This window comes from Sebastes fasciatus, chromosome 20, assembly GCF_043250625.1.
Source record: "Sebastes fasciatus isolate fSebFas1 chromosome 20, fSebFas1.pri, whole genome shotgun sequence".
Classification (NCBI taxonomy): domain Eukaryota; kingdom Metazoa; phylum Chordata; class Actinopteri; order Perciformes; family Sebastidae; genus Sebastes; species Sebastes fasciatus.
In genome coordinates this window covers 27883680-27908679 of record NC_133814.1, presented here as the reverse complement: position 1 = coordinate 27908679, position 25000 = coordinate 27883680, and the positions used below count along the sequence as shown (strand labels likewise).

The following is a 25000-nucleotide window of genomic DNA, read 5'->3' as shown; positions in this document are numbered from 1 at the left end:
TCTGTTCAGACGTTCGGAGGACGCTGACTTTCCTTCCTGTTAACAAGACGATCATTAATCGCTGCCCTCTAGTGGCCACAGAGACAAACTACAACTCCACCTTCTTCAGGGGAAATACTGAGTATTCTTAGAGCTATCAATACTGGGGTTAATGCCAATAATCTCTGCAGAGGCACTCAGTTATAAAGCAAAATGAACCATTATAGCATTTAACGCACCCTCACACAGATGAGGGTGGACAGAATATTAGAAACACCTCTTAAGTAAATAGACTCCAGTGCAACAGCAACACAAACACATTGAAGTTGACCTCTTGAACTCAGACATGGCCCCGACCACGACTCTGAGATATCAGTAAGTTAGAATCTATGGCCCCGACCATGACTCTGAATTATCAGTAAGTTAGAATCTATGGCCCCGACCACGGCTCTGAAATATCAGTAAGTTAGAATCTATGGCCCCGACCATGACTCTGAAGTATCAGTAAGTTAGAATCTATGGCCCCGACCATGGCTCTGAAATATCAGTAAGTTAGAATCTATGGCCCCGACCATGGCTCTGAAATATCAGTAAGTTAGAATCTATGGCCCCGACCACGGCTCTGAAATATCAGTAAGTTAGAATCTATGGCCCCGACCATGACTCTGAAATATCAGTAAGTTAGAATCTATGGCCCCGACCACGACTCTGAGATATCAGTAAGTTAGAATCTATGGCCCCGACCATGACTCTGAATTATCAGTAAGTTAGAATCTATGGCCCCGACCACGGCTCTGAAATATCAGTAAGTTAGAATCTATGGCCCCGACCATGACTCTGAATTATCAGTAAGTTAGAATCTATGGCCCCGACCACGGCTCTGAAATATCAGTAAGTTAGAATCTATGGCCCCGACCATGACTCTGAAGTATCAGTAAGTTAGAATCTATGGCCCCGACCATGGCTCTGAAATATCAGTAAGTTAGAATCTATGGCCCCGACCACGGCTCTGAAATATCAGTAAGTTAGAATCTATGGCCCCGACCATGACTCTGAAATATCAGTAAGTTAGAATCTATGGCCCCGACCACGGCTCTGAAATATCAGTAAGTTAGAATCTATGGCCCCGACCACGACTCTGAAATATCAGTATAGGTTAGAATCTATGGCCCCGACCACGGCTCTGAAATATCAGTAAGTTAGAATCTATGGCCCCGACCACGACTCTGAAATATCAGTAAGTTAGAATCTATGGCCCCGACCACGGCTCTGAAATATCAGTAAGTTAGAATCTATGGCCCCGACCATGACTCTGAAATATCAGTAAGTTAGAATCTATGGCCCCGACCACGGCTCTGAAATATCAGTAAGTTAAAATCTATGGCCCTGACCACGACTCTGAAATATCAGTATAAGTTAGAATCTATGGCCCCGACCACGGCTCTGAAATATCAGTAAGTTAGAATCTATGGCCCCGACCACGACTCTGAAATATCAGTAAGTTAGAATCTATGGCCCCGACCACGGCTCTGAAATATCAGTAAGTTAGAATCTATGGCCCCGACCATGGCTCTATAATATCAATAAGTTAGAATCTATGGCCCCGACCACGGCTCTGATATATCAGTAAGTTAGAATCTATGGCCCCGACCACGGCTCTGATATATCAGTAAGTTAGAATCTATGGCCCCGACCACGGCTCTGATATATCAGTAAGTTAGAATCTATGGCCCTGACCACAACTCTGAAATATCAGTATAAGTTAGAATCTATGGCCCTGACCACGACTCTGAAATATCAGTATAAGTTAGAATCTATGGCCCCGACCACGGCTCTGAAATATCAGTATAAGTTAGAATCTATGGCCCCGACCATGACTCTGAGATATCAGTAAGTTAGAATCTATGGCCCCGACCATGGTCATGTAGTGTCACTGTGGCCTCGTGTTTTATAAGTGTATATAATATAAATATAGATTAAATTACTTTTATTAGATTAATCCTTCTCTCATTCTCATGATTTTGTCTTTCTAGTGTACATCACCATACATGCTGTTGTACATTCCTTTATTAAAAGCGAGAGATTGTTGACATTAATACGACTGTTAATACCAGTATTGATACCTCTGAGAATATCGATATATGAGTTGTAGACCTGTTACAGGAAGGAAAGTCAGCATCCTCCGAACGTCTGAACAGAGTCCAGATAGAAAGACGCAGGAGACAAAGTGAAGACATCAGACCAGATGTTTCTGCTCAGCTTCTCATTTATTGTCACCGTACAGCAGATAATGATTCACATCAGGGTTCAAACCTCCAACGTTACATTACATGTTGTCATCATCAGCTGATATTCTGCTGTACGTTGGTCCTGGTGAACTACTGCACCGGACGGATCTTCATGCTGATGGTCTTCCGGGAGTAGTTATCACCCTTCCATTGCCTCCACTCCACTCCAACAAGTGAGAGAGTGCTGTCAGCCCCCCAACGATAAACCCCGTTGGGGTTTGCATACAGACAGCTGTTGTACCAGAACGCCCCCAGGTAATGTCTGGCACAGTTCGCATCAGAGGTGTCCTGGTCTTGGTCGAAGGTGGAGAACTTCTGTCCACTGTGATAAGTCAGGGAGTCTCCTACAGAAACACAACATTATGATACAACTAACCTGAACCTGGGTAGTGTTCTCTTTGTTAATCAATCATTCTAGACCTGCTCTAGACTATAGAGGACGATGTAGACCTGCTCTAGACTATAGAGGATGATCTAGACCTGATCTAAACTATAGAGGACGATCTAGACCTGCTCTAGACTATAGAGGACGATGTAGACCTGCTCTAAACTATAGAGGATGATCTAGACCTGATCTAAACTATAGAGGACGATCTAGACCTGCTCTAGACTATAGAGGACGATGTAGACCTGCTCTAGACTATAGAGGATGATCTAGACCTGATCTAAACTATAGAGGATGATCTAGACCTGATCTAGACTATAGAGGACGATCTAGACCTGCTCTAAACTATAGAGGATGATCTAGACCTGATCTAGACTATAGAGGACGATCTAGACCTGATCTAAACTATAGAGGATGATCTAGACCTGATCTAAACTATAGAGGACGATCTAGACCTGATCTAAACTATAGAGGACGATCTAGACCTGCTCTAAACTATAGAGGACGATCTAGACCTGCTCTAAACTATAGAGGACGATCTAGACCTGCTCTAGACTATAGAGGACGATCTAGACCTGCGACTGGATCTCTGAACAGAAATAAGAGAAACTCTTTCATGTTTTAAATCCTCACACTGAACCTGTTACCATCCAAACCGTCACATAGACGAAGTTATAAACTCACCTTCATCGTCAGACTTCTGATGAAGACTCTGATGAAGACTCTGATGAAGACTCTGATGAAGACTCTGATGAAGACTCTGATGAAGACCCTGATGTCTCTCTCTCTTCTTTATATTATTAATATTAATAAATCGGTGAACCAGGTCGTTGATCGTTTGGAGACACGATCGCTGTCAAAAGCTCTGGAACGAAGACGGTGGACGTTGAGCCGAGACGGATTGATGAACGTCTGTTTCCAACGTATCGAATGAACGGCGTCACTCAGTCTGATAACAGTCTGAATGAATTTATTACAGATGAAATCAGTGTTATCTGTTGTCACCGATCTGTAATCTATAATCTATAATGTGAATGAGGCTCAGGTGAGAGACCTTTGGAGTGAAAGAGGACAATACCTGTTTATCAGTTAGATAACAGCAGACCTCAGATCAGACTCAGTCCACACACACACTCCTCCGTCTCTGCTGCTTCACACTGAAGGTGAGTTCAGCCGTGTTGATTTCATCCAGATTCTGGTTCCGTTTACGTCTGATCTGAGTTCTGTTCCCTCAGTGGGTCCCTGGAGTCCAGGATCCAGCTGGAGTCCAGGATCCAGCTGTGGCTCAGTGGAAACAGACCTCAGATCAGCTTTTAGAGCTGTAGGAAGTTGATTTCCATCATGCAGTGATTTATGGTTTAACGCTGCCGTCCCGTCTCATGTCTAACCGATGTTTGTTGTATTAATGTGAGGAAGGTCACAGTCTCCTCATCGTCACCACACTGAAGTCACCTGCTTCCTGTTCGCCGTCATTTATAGACATCAACAACATCCTTCACACCTCACACAACTGGGAACACTTCCTTGTTTTGTTTTGTTGACGACTGGATGTAGGAAACGACGACAGGACGTAGGTGACAGGACGTAGGTGACAGGACGTAGGTGACAGGACGTAGGTGACATGACGTAGGTGACAGGAAGTAGGTGACAGGACGTAGGTGACAGGACGTAGGTGACAGGATGTAGGTGACATGACGTAGGTGACAGGAAGTAGGTGACAGGACGTAGGTGACAGGACGGAGGTGACAGGATGTAGGTGACAGGACGTAGGTGACAGGACGTAGGAAACGACGACAGGACGTAGGTGACAGGACGTAGGTGACATGACGTAGGTGACAGGAAGTAGGTGATAGGACATAGGTGACAGGACGTAGGTGACAGGATGTAGGTGACAGGACGTAGGTGACAGGAAGTAGGTGACAGGAAGTAGGTGACAGGATGTAGGTGACAGGACGTAGGTGACAGGACGTAGGTGACATGACGTAGGTGACAGGAAGTAGGTGACAGGATGTAGGTGACAGGACGTAGGTGACAGGACGTAGGTGACATGACGTAGGTGACAGGAAGTAGGTGACAGGATGTAGGTGACAGGACGTAGGTGACAGGACGTAGGTGACAGGACGTAGGTGAGGACGACAGGACGTAGGTGTCAGGATGTAGGTGATAAGACGTAGGTGACAGGACGTAGGTGACAGGACGTAGGTGACAGGACGTTGGTGACAGGACGTTGGTGACAGGACGTAGGTGACAGGACGTAGGTGACAGGATGTTGATGACAGGACGTTGGTGACAGGACGCAGGTGACAGGACGTAGGTGACAGGACGTTGGTGACAGGATGTAGGTGACAGGACGTAGGTGACAGGACGTTGGTGACAGGACGTTGGTGACAGGACGTAGGTGACAGGACGTAGGTGACAGGATGTTGATGACAGGACGTAGGTGACAGGATGTAGGTGACAGGACGTAGGTGACAGGACGTTGGTGACAGGACGTTGGTGACAGGACGTAGGTGACAGGACGTAGGTGACAGGATGTTGATGACAGGACGTTGGTGACAGGACGCAGGTGACAGGACGTTGGTGACAGGATGTTGATGACAGGACGTTGGTGACAGGACGCAGGTGACAGGATGTAGGTGACAGGACGTTGGTGACAGGACGTAGGTGACAGGACGTAGGTGACAGGATGTTGATGACAGGACGTTGGTGACAGGACGCAGGTGACAGGATGTAGGTGACAGGACGTTGGTGACAGGACGCAGGTGACAGGACGTTGGTGACAGGACGCAGGTGACAGGATGTAGGTGACAGGACGTTGGTGACAGGACGCAGGTGACAGGATGTAGGTGACAGGACGTTGGTGACAGGACGTAGGTGACAGGACGTAGGTGACAGGATGTTGATGACAGGACGTTGGTGACAGGACGCAGGTGACAGGACGTAGGTGACAGGACGTTGGTGACAGGATGTTGATGACAGGACGTTGGTGACAGGACGCAGGTGACAGGATGTAGGTGACAGGACGTTGGTGACAGGACGTAGGTGACAGGACGTAGGTGACAGGATGTTGATGACAGGACGTTGGTGACAGGACGCAGGTGACAGGATGTAGGTGACAGGACGTTGGTGACAGGACGTAGGTGACAGGACGTAGGTGACAGGATGTTGATGACAGGACGTTGGTGACAGGACGCAGGTGACAGGACGTTGGTGACAGGATGTTGATGACAGGACGTTGGTGACAGGACGCAGGTGACAGGACGTAGGTGACAGGACGTTGGTGACAGGATGTTGATGACAGGACGTTGGTGACAGGACGCAGGTGACAGGATGTAGGTGACAGGACGTTGGTGACAGGACGTAGGTGACAGGACGTAGGTGACAGGATGTTGATGACAGGACGTTGGTGACAGGACGCAGGTGACAGGATGTAGGTGACAGGATGTTGGTGACAGGACGTAGGTGACAGGACGTAGGTGACAGGATGTTGATGACAGGACGTTGGTGACAGGACGCAGGTGACAGGACGCAGGTGACAGGACGTAGGTGACAGGATGTTGATGACAGGACGTTGGTGACAGGACGTTGGTGACAGGACGTTGGTGACAGGACGCAGGTGACAGGACGTAGGTGACAGGACGTTGATGACAGGACGTAGGTGACAGGACGTAGGTGACAGGATGTTGATGACAGGACGGTGGTGACAGGACGCAGGTGACAGGACGTAGGTGACAGGACGTAGGTGACAGGACGTAGGTGACAGGACGGTGGTGACAGGACGCAGGTGACAGGACGTAGGTGACAGGACGTAGGTGACAGGACGTTGGTGACAGGACGTAGGTGACAGGATGTTGGTGACAGGACGCAGGTGACAGGACGTAGGTGACAGGACGTAGGTGACAGGACGTAGGTGACAGGACGTTGATGACAGGACGTTGGTGACAGGACGTAGGTGACAGGACGTAGGTAACAGGACGTAGGTGACAGGACGTAGGTGACAGGACGTTGGTGACAGGACGCAGGTGACAGGACGTAGGTGACAGGACGTAGGTGACGTAGGTGACAGGACGTAGGTGACAGGACGTAGGTGACAGGACGTTGATGACAGGACGTTGGTGACAGGACGTAGGTGACAGGACGTAGGTGACAGGATGAGAAAGTCACTCAGTGTTTTCCCTCCAGTGCTGACGGACAGGATGGCGTGCAGGAAGCCGCTGTGTTGTGGTGTTTCTGCTCTGACGGCGACGCTGGCGGTCCTGTTCATCGTCATAACGGCTGTCAGTGTGACGCTGATCTCACTGATGGTTACCTGGAAGCACAAACCCTATCTGATCGGAGTGGGCCGGGCCGACTGCACCGGGCCACCAGCAGAAATCCCTCTGGTCAGTACCAGGACACACACCGGACACTGATGCTGCCTTCAAGGCCTCCTGCTATTATACAACTACTGATAACGACTCGCAGCGACTCACAGCCGTCCACGTAGAGACGATAACGACTCACAGCCGTCCACGTAGAGACGATAACGACTCACAGCCGTCCACGTAGAGACGATAACGACTCACAGCCGTCCACGTAGAGACAATAACGACTCACAGCCGTCCACGTAGAGACGATAACGACTCACAGCGACTCGCAGCCGTCCACGTAGAGACGATAACGATTCGTTAGCTATCGTTAGCCATCGCTAGCTAACGTCAGGCCCTCATTGAGACAGCTGTCCAGCTGGTTCTCAGACTGAACTTCTCATGGATGTCTGTTATTTCTGTGAATCCTTGACGATTGCTGGTCTCTTGGACTCCTAACAGACTCATCATTATACGGCTGTGGTTGGTCATATGCTTATCAATATACATTTCCAACCTCTTCAGGAACAAAGTTAGCATTGTGATCTATATTTATGAATATGAACCCGGCCTCTCTCCCCCTCAGCCCATATTCATATATTCATGGACATTTCTTTAGATCTAGTGTCTCTATCAGTTCTCTGCATATTGATTCACTGGAGTCTCTGACCTTTGAACAGCAGCTTACTGAAGACTTCAGGAAGACAACACAAACACATTTCATCTCCAGCCAATCAAACTCCAAAGTCTGCAGCGGAGGCCGGACAGTTCCTGTCCGACAGGGCGTGTTCGGACTGATAATCTTTATGGTTTCTCTGCTGAAACCGGAGATAGCCAACTGTCACTGCAGTCAGAGGACCGTAAACCTTCAGGTCAACCTGGATGGGACATTTCTGAATGAACCGCAGGACGAAACAAACAATCTGCCCAAGAATGTATGTTTTTAGCAACACCTAGCCTGGTGATGCTAACAGGCTCAAAGCCCTGGTCCATACTTGTTGGCGTTAGGTTGGTATGGGGTCCCAGCTGCTACGAGACGTTCAGTCCTTAAGGTCCAGACACTCCAACACGACATCAGAGAACTAGCGGCAATGAAGGCCGACTGCTGCAGCGCCTCACGTCGCCTTTGTCTTGGCCGACAAGTTGCACTCGAACACATCACAAAGACGACAGTCGATGCCTCCTGGACGCCTCCCTCTGGAGGTTTTCTGGGCAGGTCCAACTGGTAAGAGGCCCCGGGGTAGACCCAGAACACTCTGGAGAGATTAAACACCGATCAGCCATAACATGATGACCACCTGCCTCGTATTGAGCAGGTCCCCCTCCTGACCCGTGGAGGCCTGGACTCCACTAGACCTCTGAAGGTCTGACCCGTGGAGGCATGGACTCCACTAGACCTCTGAAGGTCTGCTGTGGTATCTGGCACCGAGCCGTCAGTAGCAGATCCTTTAAGTCCTGTATAAGTTGCGAGGTGGGGCCTCTGTGGATCGGACTGGTTTGTCCAGCAGATCCCACAGATGCTCCATTGGATCGAGATCTGGAGAATTTGGAGGCTGAGTCAACACCTCCAACTCGTTGCCATCCGCATGATGTAAAAGAAAACGTGATCCATCAGACCGGGCCACCTTCTTCCATCGCTCCGTGGTCCAGTTCTGATGCTCATTGTAGGCGGTGGACACGGTTCAGCGCGGTCACCCTGACCGGTCCCCGTACCAACAAACTGCTCCTCACTGTGTGTTCTGACACCTTTCTATCAGAACCAGCATTAACTCTTTCAGCAGTTTGAGCTCCAGTAGCTCTTCTATTGGATCAGACAACACGGGCCAGCCTTCACTCCCCACGGGCATCAATGAGCCTCGGGTCTGACCCTGTCGCCGGTTCACCGGTTCTCCTGACCACTACAGACCGGGAACATCCCACAAGAGCTGTAGTTGTGGAGATGCTCTGACCCGGTCGTCTAACCAGCACTATTCGGCCCTCGTCAAAGTCGCTCACATCCTTACGCTGGCCCTCCTCACGCTGGCCCTCCTTACGCTGGCCCTCCTCACACTGGCCCTCCTCACGCTGGCCCTCATTACGCTGGCCCTCCTTACGCTGGCCCTCCTCACGCTGGCCCTCATTACGCTGGCCCTCCTCACGCTGGCCCTCCTCACGCTGGCCCTCATTACGCTGGCCCTCCTTACGCTGGCCCTCCTCACGCTGGCCCTCATTACGCTGGCCCATTTCTTCTGCTTCCAACACAAAGTTCAAAATGTCCCCTTGCTGTCTAATATATCCCCCCCCCCCCCACTGCCAGGTGCCATGGTAACCAGATAATCCATGTTATTCACTTCACCTGTCAGTGGTCTGAATGTTACGGCTGATCGGTGTATGTCCGGTCTGGGAACGCCTCGGGACGAGCTGGAAAACGTTGCTGAGGAGAGGGACGTCTGGACCGACTCCACTCGGCCCGGAGAGGAGGAAGAAAATGGAAGAACAAACATTAACTGATAAACAACAACAAAAATGATTCACAAGTTAAATGAAAAGTGGATTCATGTTTTCATTTAACTTGAGATGATCAAATGATGGTGTGTGTGTGTGTGTGTGTGTGTGTGTGTGTGTGTGATTAGATGGGTTATGCGACCCCTCAGCAGACGGCTGCAGGCATACACACTCGCCTGTACAGCCGAGCCTTTATCATCGACGACGGGATACGGAGAGTCGTGTTGGTCACCGCCGACGTGGGGATGATATCACAGAGGCTTCGACTGGAGGTCGGTACCAACGAGTCTCCCCTCCACAGACACGCCCACTTTATGATAATCACATGCAGTTTGTTTTATGCTAAATGCAGTACCTGTGAGGGTTTCTGTTGTTCATTGATTTCCAATAATAGATATATACATACGTTTGCATAAAGCATCAGATTTGAATCCCTCCCGTGTTGTGCAGGTTCTGCAGGCGCTGCAGGTGAAGTACGGTGACGTGTACCGTCAGGATAACGTGGTTCTGAGTGGGACTCACACTCACTCCGGACTGGCCGGGTATTTCCAGTACACTCTGTTTATGATCAGCAGTAAAGGTTACATGAAGGAGTCCATCCAGCCGCTGGTCAACGGCATCGTCAAGGTGATTTATTGACCCGTTTATTCACGCTGTAAACACACGTTTCCATTCCCTCCGTCCTCATTTAGAGCCTCTGATAAACTGAGCCCAGAGATAACCTCTAATGAACTTAATGTCACATGACATCGTGTTTATCAATGCAAACCTCTGTTTCCAGATTATAGACAAAGCCCTTCATAGCATTCAGCTCTATTTTTGAATGCAAAACTTTGATTCCACTCGATAGACATATCCTGATGTACCATGTGTTAATAATTTAAACCTTGTTTCCAGAGTATAGACATAGCCCATGGTACCATGAGGCCAGGCAGGATTTACCGGAGCAGAGGAGAGCTGGACGACAGCAGCCTGAACAGAAGTCCTCATTCGTACCTGAACAACCCTGAGGACGAGAGACACAGGTACACAGAGACAATATACTGTCTATATAGAATACACAGATCTGTTATTGATGTATTGTTGTTATTGATCCGTGCAGGTATAAGTGGAACACAGATAAACAGGTGTTGGTGCTGAAGTTCACTGATCTGGATGGAAACGGGATCGGTATGCTCAGGTGAAGACACACCGTCCTCTCAGAATAATAATAATAATAATATGACAGTGATTAAATGAGATACGACTGCGTCCCTCCTGACAGCTGGTTCGCTGTCCACGCCGTCAGCATGAACAACACCAACCGCATGGTGAGCAGCGACAACATGGGCTACGCCTCCTACCTGCTGGAGCAGGACAAGAACCCCGGACAGCTACCTGGACAGGTGAGCAGGTAGCACCCTGCTGACGCCGTGAGGCGGTCACACCGACGACCATAGACTTCACCGCGTCTCTATCGGACACAACATATAGAAAGATATAGAAAGATATCTGAAAACAAAACAACATCTGTTAGTGAAGAAGACTTTCTACCAGCTGAAAGCATGAAACACCGTTAACTGGTGTGTGTGTGTGTGTGTGTGTGTGTGTTATGTGTGCGTGTGTGTGTGTGTGTTATGTGTGTTATGTTTGTTTGTGTGTGTGTGTGTGTGTGTGTGTGTTATGTGTGTTATGTGTGTGTGTGTGTGTGTTATGTGTGTTATGTGTGCGTGTGTGTGTGTGTGTTATGTGTGTTATGTTTGTTTGTGTGTGTGTGTGTGTGTGTGTGTGTGTGTGTGTTATGTGTGTTATGTGTGCGTGTGTGTGTGTGTGTTATGTGTGTTATGTGTGTGTGTGTGTGTGTGTGTGTGTGTGTGTGTGTTATGTTTGTTTGTGTGTGTGTGTGCGTGCTCTCAGGGAGGCTTCGTAGCTGGTTTCTCCTCCAGTAACCTCGGTGACGTCAGTCCGAACACCAGAGGACCTCGCTGTATGAACACCGGGCTGAGCTGTGACTACCTGAACAGCTCCTGTCCTGTAGGAGGGGTAAACACACACACACACACACACACACACACACAGGCACAGGCACACGCACACACAGGCACAGGCACATGCACGCACACACATGCACATACACACATGCGCACGCACGCAGGCACGCACGCACACACACACACACACACACACACACACACACATGCACATACACACACATCGTTAACAGGAAGTGTGTCTGTCAGACTAAGATGTGTAAGGCGTTTGGACCTGGAGACGACATGTTCGACAGCACGAGAATCATCGGACACAACATCTACCGGAAGGCCAAGGTACCGACCTACCTACCTAGTTACCTACCTACCTAGTTACCTACCTACCGACCTACCTACCTAGTTACCGACCTACCGACCTACCTACCTAGTTACCTACCTACCTACCTACCTACCTACCTACCGACCTACCTACCTACCTAGTTACCTACCTACCTAGTTACCTACCTACCTAGTTACCTACCTACCTACCTACCTACCTACCTACCTAGTTACCTACCTACCGACCTACCTACCTAGTTACCGACCTACCGACCTACCTACCTAGTTACCTACCTACCTACCTACCTACCTACCTACCTACCGACCTACCTACCTACCTAGTTACCTACCTACCTAGTTACCTACCTACCTAGTTACCTACCTACCTACCTACCTACCTACCTACCTACCTAGTTACCTACCTACCTAGTTACCTACCTACCTACCTACCTACCTACCTAGTTACCGACCTACCTACCTACCTAGTTACCTACCTACCTAGCTACCTAGCTACATAGCTACTCTTTTCCCAGAGCGCTTTGTGGGGACTCACACTCCTTACGGGGACCTAGACCCCGGTCCCCACGAGGTACACATTCTGTTTTAAGGTTGTGAGCTGGTTCTTGTTTAATGAGCAGACTAGAGGTGTGAATGTGTGTCTGCTGCCCCCTACAGGAGCTGTACACTAACGCAGAGCACGAGGTGACGGGCTTCCTCAACGCCGCCCATCAGTGGGTCAACATGACGGACGTCACCGTTCACATCAACGACACACACACGGTGAGCAGCAACGGAAACACGTCATGGTGTTAGCCACGCTAGCGGTGTAGCTCAAACATGTGTGTGTTTCAGGTCAGAACATGTAAACCAGCGTTGGGCCACAGCTTCGCAGCAGGAACAACAGACGGAGGAGGAGAACTCAACTTCACTCAGGGTGATTCTACTGTCACTCTACTGTCACTCTGCTGTGATTCTACTGTCACTCTACTGTGATTCTACTGTGATTCTACTGTCACTCTACTGTCACTCTACTGTGATTCTACTGTGATTCTACTGTCACTCTACTGTCACTCTGCTGTGATTCTACTGTCACTCTACTGTCACTCTGCTGTGATTCTACTGTCACTCTACTGTCACTCTGCTGTCACTCTACTGTGATTCTACTGTCACTCTACTGTGATTCTACTGTGATTCTACTGTCACTCTACTGTCACTCTGCTGTGATTCTACTGTCACTCTACTGTCACTCTGCTGTCACTCTACTGTGATTCTACTGTCACTCTACTGTGATTCTACTGTCACTCTACTGTGATTCTACTGTGATTCTACTGTCACTCTACTGTGATTCTACTGTCACTCTACTGTGATTCTACTGTCGTTCTACTGTGATTCTACTGTCGTTCTACTGTGATTCTACTGTCATTCTACTGTGATTCTACTGTCGTTCTACTGTCATTCTACTGTGATTCTACTGTCACTCTACTGTGATTCTACTGTCGTTCTACTGTGATTCTACTGTCACTCTACTGTGATTCTACTGTCGTTCTACTGTGATTCTACTGTCATTCTACTGTGATTCTACTGTCACTCTGCTGTGATTCTACTGTCATTCTACTGTGATTCTACTGTCACTCTACTGTGATTCTACTGTCGTTCTACTGTGATTCTACTGTCACTCTGCTGTGATTCTACTGTCACTCTGCTGTGATTCTACTGTCACTCTGCTGTGATTCTACTGTCGTTCTACTGTGATTCTACTGTCATTCTGTGATTCTACTGTCACTCTGCTGTGATTCTACTGTCATTCTACTGTGATTCTACTGTCACTCTGCTGTGATTCTACTGTGATTCTACTGTGATTCTACTGTCACTCTGCTGTGATTCTACTGTCATTCTACTGTGATTCTACTGTCACTCTGCTGTGATTCTACTGTCATTCTACTGTGATTCTACTGTCACTCTACTGTGATTCTACTGTCGTTCTACTGTGATTCTACTGTCACTCTGCTGTGATTCTACTGTCACTCTACTGTCACTCTACTGTCACTCTACTGTCACTCTGCTGTGATTCTACTGTCACTCTACTGTCACTCTGCTGTCACTCTACTGTGATTCTACTGTCACTCTACTGTGATTCTACTGTGATTCTACTGTGATTCTACTGTCACTCTACTGTCACTCTGCTGTGATTCTACTGTCACTCTACTGTCACTCTGCTGTCACTCTACTGTGATTCTACTGTCGTTCTACTGTGATTCTACTGTCACTCTACTGTGATTCTACTGTCACTCTACTGTGATTCTACTGTCACTCTACTGTCACTCTACTGTGATTCTACTGTCACTCTACTGTGATTCTACTGTCACTCTACTGTCACTCTGCTGTGATTCTACTGTCACTCTGCTGTGATTCTACTGTCACTCTGCTGTGATTCTACTGTCACTCTACTGTCACTCTGCTGTGATTCTACTGTCGTTCTACTGTGATTCTACTGTCACTCTACTGTGATTCTACTGTCACTCTACTGTGATTCTACTGTCACTCTACTGTGATTCTACTGTCACTCTAGTGTGATTCTACTGTGATTCTACTGTGATTCTACTGTGATTCTACTGTCGTTCTACTGTGATTCTACTGTCGTTCTACTGTGATTCTACTGTCGTTCTACTGTGATTCTACTGTCACTCTACTGTGATTCTACTGTCACTCTACTGTGATTCTACTGTCACTCTACTGTGATTCTACTGTGATTCTACTGTCACTCTACTGTGATTCTACTGTCACTCTACTGTGATTCTACTGTCGTTCTACTGTGATTCTACTGTCACTCTACTGTGATTCTACTGTCACTCTACTGTGATTCTACTGTCGTTCTACTGTGATTCTACTGTCACTCTACTGTGATTCTACTGTCGTTCTACTGTGATTCTACTGTCGTTCTACTGTGATTCTACTGTCATTCTACTGTGATTCTACTGTCGTTCTACTGTCATTCTACTGTGATTCTACTGTCACTCTACTGTGATTCTACTGTCGTTCTACTGTGATTCTACTGTCACTCTACTGTGATTCTACTGTCGTTCTACTGTGATTCTACTGTCATTCTACTGTGATTCTACTGTCACTCTGCTGTGATTCTACTGTCATTCTACTGTGATTCTACTGTCACTCTACTGTGATTCTACTGTCGTTCTACTGTGATTCTACTGTCACTCTGCTGTGATTCTACTGTCACTCTGCTGTGATTCTACTGTCACTCTGCTGTGATTCTACTGTCGTTCTACTGTGATTCTACTGTCATTCTGTGATTCTACTGTCACTCTGCTGTGATTCTACTGTCATTCTACTGTGATTCTACTGTCACTCTGCTGTGATTCTACTGTGATTCTACTGTGATTCTACTGTCACTCTGCTGTGATTCTACTGTCATTCTACTGTGATTCTACTGTCACTCTGCTGTGATTCTACTGTCATTCTACTGTGATTCTACTGTCACTCTACTGTGATTCTACTGTCGTTCTACTGTGATTCTACTGTCACTCTGCTGTGATTCTACTGTCACTCTACTGTCACTCTACTGTCACTCTACTGTCACTCTGCTGTGATTCTACTGTCACTCTACTGTCACTCTGCTGTCACTCTACTGTGATTCTACTGTCACTCTACTGTGATTCTACTGTGATTCTACTGTGATTCTACTGTCACTCTACTGTCACTCTGCTGTGATTCTACTGTCACTCTACTGTCACTCTGCTGTCACTCTACTGTGATTCTACTGTCGTTCTACTGTGATTCTACTGTCACTCTACTGTGATTCTACTGTCACTCTACTGTGATTCTACTGTCACTCTACTGTCACTCTACTGTGATTCTACTGTCACTCTACTGTGATTCTACTGTCACTCTACTGTCACTCTGCTGTGATTCTACTGTCACTCTACTGTCACTCTGCTGTGATTCTACTGTCACTCTGCTGTGATTCTACTGTCACTCTACTGTCACTCTGCTGTGATTCTACTGTCGTTCTACTGTGATTCTACTGTCACTCTACTGTGATTCTACTGTCACTCTACTGTGATTCTACTGTCGTTCTACTGTGATTCTACTGTCGTTCTACTGTGATTCTACTGTCACTCTACTGTGATTCTACTGTCACTCTAGTGTGATTCTACTGTGATTCTACTGTGATTCTACTGTGATTCTACTGTCGTTCTACTGTGATTCTACTGTCGTTCTACTGTGATTCTACTGTCGTTCTACTGTGATTCTACTGTCACTCTACTGTGATTCTACTGTCACTCTACTGTGATTCTACTGTCACTCTACTGTGATTCTACTGTGATTCTACTGTCACTCTACTGTGATTCTACTGTCACTCTACTGTGATTCTACTGTCGTTCTACTGTGATTCTACTGTCACTCTACTGTGATTCTACTGTCACTCTACTGTGATTCTACTGTCACTCTACTGTCACTCTACTGTGATTCTACTGTCACTCTACTGTGATTCTACTGTCACTCTACTGTGATTCTACTGTCACTCTACTGTGATTCTACTGTCGTTCTACTGTGATTCTACTGTCACTCTGCTGTGATTCTACTGTCACTCTACTGTCACTCTGCTGTGATTCTACTGTCGTTCTACTGTCACTCTACTGTCACTCTGCTGTGATTCTACTGTCACTCTGCTGTGATTCTACTGTCACTCTACTGTCACTCTGCTGTGATTCTACTGTCGTTCTACTGTGATTCTACTGTCACTCTACTGTGATTCTACTGTCACTCTACTGTGATTCTACTGTCACTCTACTGTCACTCTACTGTGATTCTACTGTCACTCTACTGTGATTCTACTGTCACTCTACTGTGATTCTACTGTCGTTCTACTGTGATTCTACTGTCACTCTACTGTGATTCTACTGTCACTCTACTGTGATTCTACTGTGATTCTACTGTGATTCTACTGTCGTTCTACTGTGATTCTACTGTCGTTCTACTGTGATTCTACTGTCACTCTACTGTGATTCTACTGTCACTCTACTGTGATTCTACTGTCACTCTACTGTGATTCTACTGTGATTCTACTGTCACTCTACTGTGATTCTACTGTCACTCTACTGTGATTCTACTGTCGTTCTACTGTGATTCTACTGTCGTTCTACTGTGATTCTACTGTCACTCTACTGTGATTCTACTGTCACTCTACTGTGATTCTACTGTCACTCTACTGTCACTCTACTGTGATTCTACTGTCACTCTACTGTGATTCTACTGTCACTCTACTGTGATTCTACTGTCACTCTACTGTGATTCTACTGTCGTTCTACTGTGATTCTACTGTCACTCTGCTGTGATTCTACTGTCACTCTACTGTCACTCTGCTGTGATTCTACTGTCGTTCTACTGTCACTCTACTGTTACTCTGCTGTGATTCTACTGTCACTCTGCTGTGATTCTACTGTCACTCTACTGTCACTCTGCTGTGATTCTACTGTCGTTCTACTGTGATTCTACTGTCACTCTACTGTGATTCTACTGTCACTCTACTGTGATTCTACTGTCACTCTACTGTCACTCTACTGTGATTCTACTGTCACTCTACTGTGATTCTACTGTCACTCTACTGTGATTCTACTGTCGTTCTACTGTGATTCTACTGTCATTCTACTGTGATTCTACTGTCACTCTGCTGTGATTCTACTGTCGTTCTACTGTGATTCTACTGTCACTCTGCTGTGATTCTACTGTCATTCTACTGTGATTCTACTGTCACTCTGCTGTGATTCTACTGTCACTCTACTGTCACTCTACTGTCACTCTACTGTCACTCTACTGTCACTCTGCTGTGATTCTACTGTCACTCTGCTGTCACTCTACTGTCATTCTACTGTGATTCTATTGTCGTTCTACTGTCATTCTACTGTCATTCTACTGTCGTTCTACTGTCATTCTACTGGGATTCTACTGTCACTCTACTGTGATTCTACTGTCGTTCTACTGTGATTCTACTGTCACTCTGCTGTGATTCTACTGTCATTCTACTGTGATTCTACTGTCGTTCTACTGTCATTCTACTGTGATTCTACTGTCACTCTACTGTGATTCTACTGTCGTTCTACTGTGATTCTACTGTCACTCTACTGTGATTCTACTGTCGTTCTACTGTGATTCTACTGTCATTCTACTGTGATTCTACTGTCACTCTGCTGTGATTCTACTGTCATTCTACTGTGATTCTACTGTCACTCTACTGTGATTCTACTGTCGTTCTACTGTGATTCTACTGTCACTCTGCTGTGATTCTACTGTCACTCTGCTGTGATTCTACTGTCACTCTGCTGTGATTCTACTGTCGTTCTACTGTGATTCTACTGTCATTCTGTGATTCTACTGTCACTCTGCTGTGATTCTACTGTCATTCTACTGTGATTCTACTGTCACTCTGCTGTGATTCTACTGTCATTCTACTGTGATTCTACTGTCACTCTGCTGTGATTCTACTGTCATTCTACTGTGATTCTACTGTCACTCTGCTGTGATTCTACTGTCATTCTGTGATTCTACTGTCACTCTACTGTGATTCTACTGTCATTCTACTGTGATTCTACTGTCACTCTGCTGTGATTCTACTGTCATTCTACTGTGATTCTACTGTCACTCTACTGTGATTCTACTGTCGTTCTACTGTGATTCTACTGTCACTCTGCTGTGATTCTACTGTCACTCTACTGTCACTCTACTGTCACTCTACTGTCACTCTGCTGTGATTCTACTGTCACTCTGCTGTCACTCTACTGTCATTCTACTGTGATTCTATTGTCGTTCTACTGTCATTCTACTGTCGTTCTACTGTCATTCTACTGTGATTCTACTGTCACTCTACTGTGATTCTACTGTCGTTCTACTGTGATTCTACTGTCACTCTACTGTGATTCTACTGTCGTTCTACTGTGATTCTACTGTCACTCTGCTGTGATTCTACTGTCATTCTACTGTGATTCTACTGTCACTCTGCTGTGATTCTACTGTCATTCTACTGTGATTCTACTGTCACTCTGCTGTGATTCTACTGTCGTTCTACTGTCGTTCTACTGTCATTCTACTGTCATTCTACTGTGATTCTACTGTCATTCTACTGTGATTCTACTGTCATTCTACTGTGATTCTACTGTCTGTCTACTGTCACTCTGCTGTTCTTGGGTTGGATCCCTATATGAACCTATGACCGGTTTATGATGGGTTTATGACGGTGTCTCTCTCTGAAGGCGCCGTGGAGGGCGACCCGTTCTGGGACGGCATCAGAGACGCTATCGTGGGCAAACCGTCCAATCAGACACAGGAGTGTCATCATCCCAAACCGATCCTGTTCAGCACCGGGGAGGTGAGTACAAGGACGGGGACGAGGACGAGGACAAGTGTTAACACAGATACAACCATCCTGTCCTACAGTCTGTTAACACACCGCTGTTTATGTGTGTGTGTGTGTGTGTGTGTGTGTGTGTGTGTGTGTGTGCGTGCGTGCGTGCAGATGAACCTACCTCTGCCGTGGCATCCTCAGATCATCGATGTTCAGATCGTCACCGTCGGTTCTGTAGCTGTCGTAGCTGTTCCTGGAGAGATGACGTAACAACACTTTACTGATACTACTACTGACAGTACTGCTGATTGTACTGCTTACTGTACTACTGATACTACTACTGACAGTACTGCTGATTGTACTGCTTACTGTACTACTGATACTACTACTACTGCTGCTCATAAAGTAAAGCTGGCTGTTTTAATAACAGTAATAACTAATATTAATTACACTCGGTATCAGCTTCATTTCTCTCATCACACTGATGAAGTCGTAACCATGGCAACATCACCTCATCCTCACCTTGTCCCTTTGCTCTGCACACCAACAGCACCATGGCGGGGAGGAGGTTAAGAGAAGCCGTCAGGCAGGTGAGACACGAACGCCAGCAACCACTTCACACCTGCCCTGAGGTCATGTGATCATACTGTGTGTGTGTGTGTGTGTGTTAGGAGCTGGAGGCGGAGGGGGCGTTCAGGGACTCGGAGGTGGTGATCGCCGGCCTGAGTAACGTGTACACTCACTACATCACCACCTATGAAGAGTACCAGGTACACGGCAGCTGAGCATCATGGGTACTGTAGTATTTAGATCCCAAACATGATTTCTAAGAAACAAAGAGTAAATAATTGAGTCTGATTTTTCAGGTGCAGCGGTACGAAGGAGCCTCCACCATCTACGGTCCGCACACACTCAGCGCCTACCTGCTCAAGTACCGAGGCCTGGCCAGAGCCATCGCTCAGGTGAGACGGGCCGGATTACACCTTAAAGAATTAGCACTGATAAATAGGAAAACAGTATTCTCACTAATGTGTTGCTGAGAAGAATTCACACTCGTCCTCAGAACGTCAGATCTGAACACACAGACATGATACTCACATTTCTAGATTCGATGTGACCGACACGTAGTCCCACGTGTCTACTTCCTCTAACTTCTCCAAGGTGGTCTCTAGCTCTCCCGTCAGCTCCGTTCTCTTTATCCATCCATGGTCAGCTCCATCGGGCCCGTTTCAATGCAGAGAACACAAATGTCAGTATCTGGGTGCTCTACAGTCGTAGCGTCGGCCCGTTTGACCACGGAGACGAGAGCGACGGCCGGCTCCACCGCCACGTTACCGCCATACCATAACGTTTCCTGCTAACTTTTTTGCACTTTTCTTTTTACATTTTGCAGCCTTTTTTCGGAAATATTTCCGACTTTTGTTTGAACATATTTCGGTCTTTTTTGGGGCCATTTTTTGGACACACTTTGGCATTTTTTCTGCCTTTTATGGGACATATTTCGGCTTTTTTTTCTGACTTTTTTCAGCCTTTGTTTTGACTTATTTTCTGACACATTTTGTCCTTTTTTAGAAGTTAGCATGCAGCTTTAGCTCTGCTCTGTCTAGCTCTGCTTTTCCTGTCAATGTGTGAAACCCAAAGTGTTTCCATCCTTTACTGGATGTGTAGTGTTTAACACGCTGGATTTAACATGGGAGGGTGCAGGTCGTATCCACGCTGACCCTCCAACGTTTTAGACTCTCTGAGGTTTGTTTTGGTTGACGGATACGGAAGGGATATGACGTCACGTTACTCAGACTACCACAATAAAAGCGGTAACTTCCTTCTACCTCCACATAGACTCAGATGAAGCAAATATATCGATTCTGGCATTAAAAAATTATATCAAAATCATATTGCCATACATAGTGAATAGGTTTTTTTCCCACCCGTAGCTCTTTTGTTACTGGAACATTAACAGTTTTTGTGTTTTCAGGACAGAGTGTCGGAGCTGCCGGTCGGCCCTCAGCCTCCTTTCTTTGAGAAACTCTTCAATCTGCTGCCTTCACCGCCTGCCGACAGGAAACCAGAGAACAGCAGCTTTGGAGACGTCCTGCAGCAGGTTAACCCCGTCTACCGACCGGTACGACATTCAGAGCCCAGTACTCGGCTCATTTTTCATCTTTCAGTTTGGATTTCTACCACCGTTATGCTGACGACACTCTACTGTTTTCATGTGAACATACATAAACTAAAAGTATTTTCATGTGTTTTTCAGGGGGATGTTGTCTCGGTCACGTTCGTAGCAGGAAACCCCAGAAATTCTGGAGACATCGTAAGACCAAAAACTGCTTAAACTTGTCCCCCTGGGTTTGTTGTCTCTTTCTTTCTATCCTCTCTAACCTCCTTGGTCTTGTCGTCCGTCACAGAGAGGCAAAACTTTTGTTACTGTGGAGATTCATGACAACAGAACAGACACCTGGGAGGTCGTCCACACTGATGCATCATGGGAGACCAGGTAGGTTAGTGTGTTAGCTTTAGGGCGGGGCTACAACGGCGTTCCTACCACGGCGTTGTTCAGTGTTGGGTTGTTCTAAAAAACACTCTAAATTACAAACAAGCCTGTTTTTCGCTAGCCAAAATTAGCATCCCAATTAATAACACAGTTAATGTGAATTATGGATGCACCTTGTTAACCAAGCTGGCTAGCTATTGCTAGCATTAGCTGGTGACTTAGCGTTCACTATGCTAGTGGTACCTTGCCCTACCGGGCCTCGCTCCTCCACCTTCTCACTCCATTACTTCTGGTTCCAAAGAAACCAAGATGGCGACGGCCGATATGCCAAACTTGAGGCTTCAGAACAGTAGTCCACAACCCAACGTGTAACGTCACGGTGACCACGTCTACGTCTTTATGGCAGTAGGTGCATACTCTATGTGAAGGCCAGTGGTGGAGGAAGTATGCAGATCCTTCACTAGTACTAATACTACACAGTAAAAATACTCTGTTACAGTAAAAGTACTGAATTGAAAATGTTCCTTCGGTAAAACTATGTAGGTATAAAACGGTTAAACGTCGTCTCTGGGGACGTTAGACGTCGTCTCCGAGGACATTAGACGTCTTCTCCGGGGACGTTAGACGTCGTCTCCGGGGACGTTAGACGTCGTCTCCGAGGACATTAGACGTCTTCTCCGGGGACGTTAGACGTCGTCTCAGGGGACGTTAGACGTCGTCTCCGGGGACGTTAAACGTCGTCTCAGGGGACGTTAAACGTCGTCTCCGGGGACGTTAAACGTCGTCTCCGGGGACGTTAAACGTCTTCTCCGGGGACGTTAAACGTCGTCTCCGGGGACGTTAAACGTCTTCTCCGGGGACGTTAGACGTCGTCTCCGGGGACGTTAGACGTCGTCTCCGAGGACATTAGACGTCTTCTCCGGGGACGTTAGACGTCGTCTCAGGGGACGTTAGACGTCGTCTCCGGGGACGTTAAACGTCGTCTCAGGGGACGTTAAACGTCGTCTCCGGGGACGTTAAACGTCGTCTCCGGGGACGTTAAACGTCTTCTCCGGGGACGTTAAACGTCGTCTCCGGGGACGTTAAACGTGTTCTCTCTGCAGGTTTCACTGGCTGAAGGGTTCCAAACAGCAGAGTAACTCCACCATCGAGTGGCACATCCCGCCGTCGGCGCCCAGCGGCTCCTACAGGATCAAACACTTTGGACATTACAAACAGTGGAAGTTCCCGCAACTCGTCATCACGCCGTATGAAGGCACGTCCGACGTCTTCAGGGTCACCGCCAGCTTCTACCATCAGTGACATCACCGCTTCCTGCCAGGACCGAGCTGCTGGAGAATTCATCAACTGGAGGAAAACAAATCAAATTTAAATGTACAGTCTATAGACCCTTTTAATGTGGACGCCATGATGAGGCCCCGCTGTTAGCAGTGGGCTAACGTTAGCTGGAGGCTAACCAAAGTAGCTAGTTAGCGTTAGCCAGCGTTAGCTAGTTAGCGTTAGCCAGCGTGTTCAGAGAATTATTCTGCCTCCACGTAACGCTCCGCCATTAAACACGTCACCATGGTTACTAACAGAGGGGGGGGTCAGCTATATGTCACCATGGTTACTAACAGAGGGGGGGGTCAGCTATATGTCACCATGGTTACTAACAGAGGGGGGGGGGTCAGCTATATGTCACCATGGTTACCAACAGAGGGGGGGGTCAGCTATATGTCACCATGGTTACTAACAGAGGGGGCGGGGTCAGCTATATGTCACCATGGTTACCAGCAGAGGGGGGGGGGTCAGCTATATGTCACCATGGTTACCAACAGAGGGGGGGGTCAGCTATATGTCACCATGGTTACCAGCAGAGGGGGGGTCTATAGAAACTGGAATCAGCCTATAAAATACCAACCATGTGTACGTTACTAATTGAAGGTTGATGTAATATATAATATACAGAAACATGACCTCATGTCCTTCAGCCATAATAATACCAGAATACTAGTAGTATATTTTGCTAATAATACGTGCGTACTTTTACTTTATCTTCGATGCAGAACTTGTAATGTTTTCATTGATGATATATGATCTGAAATCTTTCTCCGTATAAACATGGATGCATTTTTTTCCCAATTGTATTCTAACAGAATAAAAAGACATGATTGTGTTGATAGCAAAAATATGTATTTATTTTGAACTGGTCTGTATAGAAACTGGTGGATAAAACCAGAACAGCACAACAACAGGGAGGGTTTTCAATCATCACAGCAGGAAGTCGAGCATGAATAAGGTCGTCACATCAACACTGACGAGCACCCAAAGTCCAACGGTCAACGGCAGAAACACCTTCGGAAGATTTAACCTGTTTGTTTCCTGTTGTACCGACGTCCAGGACACACTAAACACTCGAGACACCTGTCTCAGGTGAACACACTCAACCCCGTCTACTAGAGTTCACCTTGATTTTATCGCCGGCTGTCTTTTGTTCAGCCTTTTCTTTTCCTCTGAGGAAGGACGTCGGGGCGGAGGGTCGATGTCCATGTAGACGAATCAGTACATGAAGTTTTGTGACTATTTCTCGATCTGCTGGATATTCTGCCCGATAGACTAAATCGTCCTGAAGGAAACAACTACTGAGTCTTTGACTTCCTTCATGTCGTCTTCAACATCCACCAGCATCACAAACATGTCGGGGAAAACACAAGCAGCCAATCACCGCTCTCGCACACCGTCGACGGCGGCGCCCCGACGACGCGCCGGCGACGTAACCTCTGAAATGACGTACGTGTGTCGCTGTAGGTGCGACGTAGCTTCAGGCTGGAGGACACGGTTCACCTGCTTGTTCACTAGCACTGAGCTCACCATATTGCATATACAAAATAAATTCCCTTCTTCAACATTAAGTGCTTTGATATAAATAAAGATAAATCCATCTCTCCAGGTCAATCATTTCTCCATTGCATCTTCGTTTCTACACATTTGAAAAGGAGGACATTCATAAATAAACTCTCGTCTTCGTCCTCTGGGACAGATTAAAGTGCTTTCAGTCCGACACACACACATTTAGTCCCGTATAAAAAATGTTTTGGTCCGTTAACTCAAACAAGATGAAGGAAATATGCGTTTCTGCTTCCCTCTGCAGCTTTACCTCCAGAAACGTCCTCGTCCTCGCAGACTGGAAGAAATGCAGCTGTACAAAATGATCCAGACTTGAGGATGCAGGTGAATGAATACACACTGTAGGATGCTGGTACACAAGTCTCCACTGACACATCAGCAGACTGATCTCTTCTTATACTTAAGAAAACCTTCCTGGAGTATTTACAGTTTTTACAGTTTGGAGAGGAAGTAGTGAGAAGTCTTATTGTCAGAAACAGAAACATGAGCGGCC

The 25000-nt window shown here is 46.9% G+C and overlaps 2 protein-coding genes across 7 annotated transcripts in view; one reads left to right on the top strand and one right to left on the bottom strand.

Annotated features, from left to right (window-relative positions):
• Window positions 1-3247: 3247 nt before the first annotated feature.
• asah2 (N-acylsphingosine amidohydrolase 2) lies at window positions 3248-23789 on the top strand. Of its 6 annotated transcripts, none has more exons than XM_074620849.1 (21): window positions 3248-3815; window positions 6835-7034; window positions 9611-9754; window positions 9933-10109; window positions 10380-10507; window positions 10585-10662; window positions 10747-10867; window positions 11379-11504; window positions 11702-11788; window positions 12446-12550; window positions 12623-12704; window positions 19036-19151; window positions 19299-19393; window positions 19678-19717; window positions 19799-19897; window positions 19994-20089; window positions 21103-21249; window positions 21385-21441; window positions 21536-21624; window positions 22725-23095; window positions 23569-23789. In XM_074620849.1, exons 2-20 carry the CDS (start codon window positions 6849-6851, stop codon window positions 22921-22923), a joined length of 2172 nt encoding a protein of 723 aa, XP_074476950.1. In that variant the 5' UTR covers window positions 3248-3815; window positions 6835-6848; the 3' UTR covers window positions 22924-23095; window positions 23569-23789. The 6 variants fall into 6 exon arrangements, with proteins under 6 accessions (XP_074476950.1, XP_074476948.1, XP_074476949.1 ...); XM_074620847.1 differs by having other exon boundaries at window positions 22725-23105; window positions 23592-23789; XM_074620848.1 differs by having other exon boundaries at window positions 22725-23113; window positions 23592-23789.
• LOC141758985 (protein FAM13C-like) overlaps window positions 23777-25000 on the bottom strand; it is a 13165-nt gene continuing 11941 nt past the window's right edge. Inside the window, exon 12 of the mRNA XM_074620850.1 lies at window positions 23777-25000. This exon is cut by the window's right edge and continues 1194 nt beyond it. The gene's annotated coding sequence lies outside the window, so the exon portion shown is untranslated.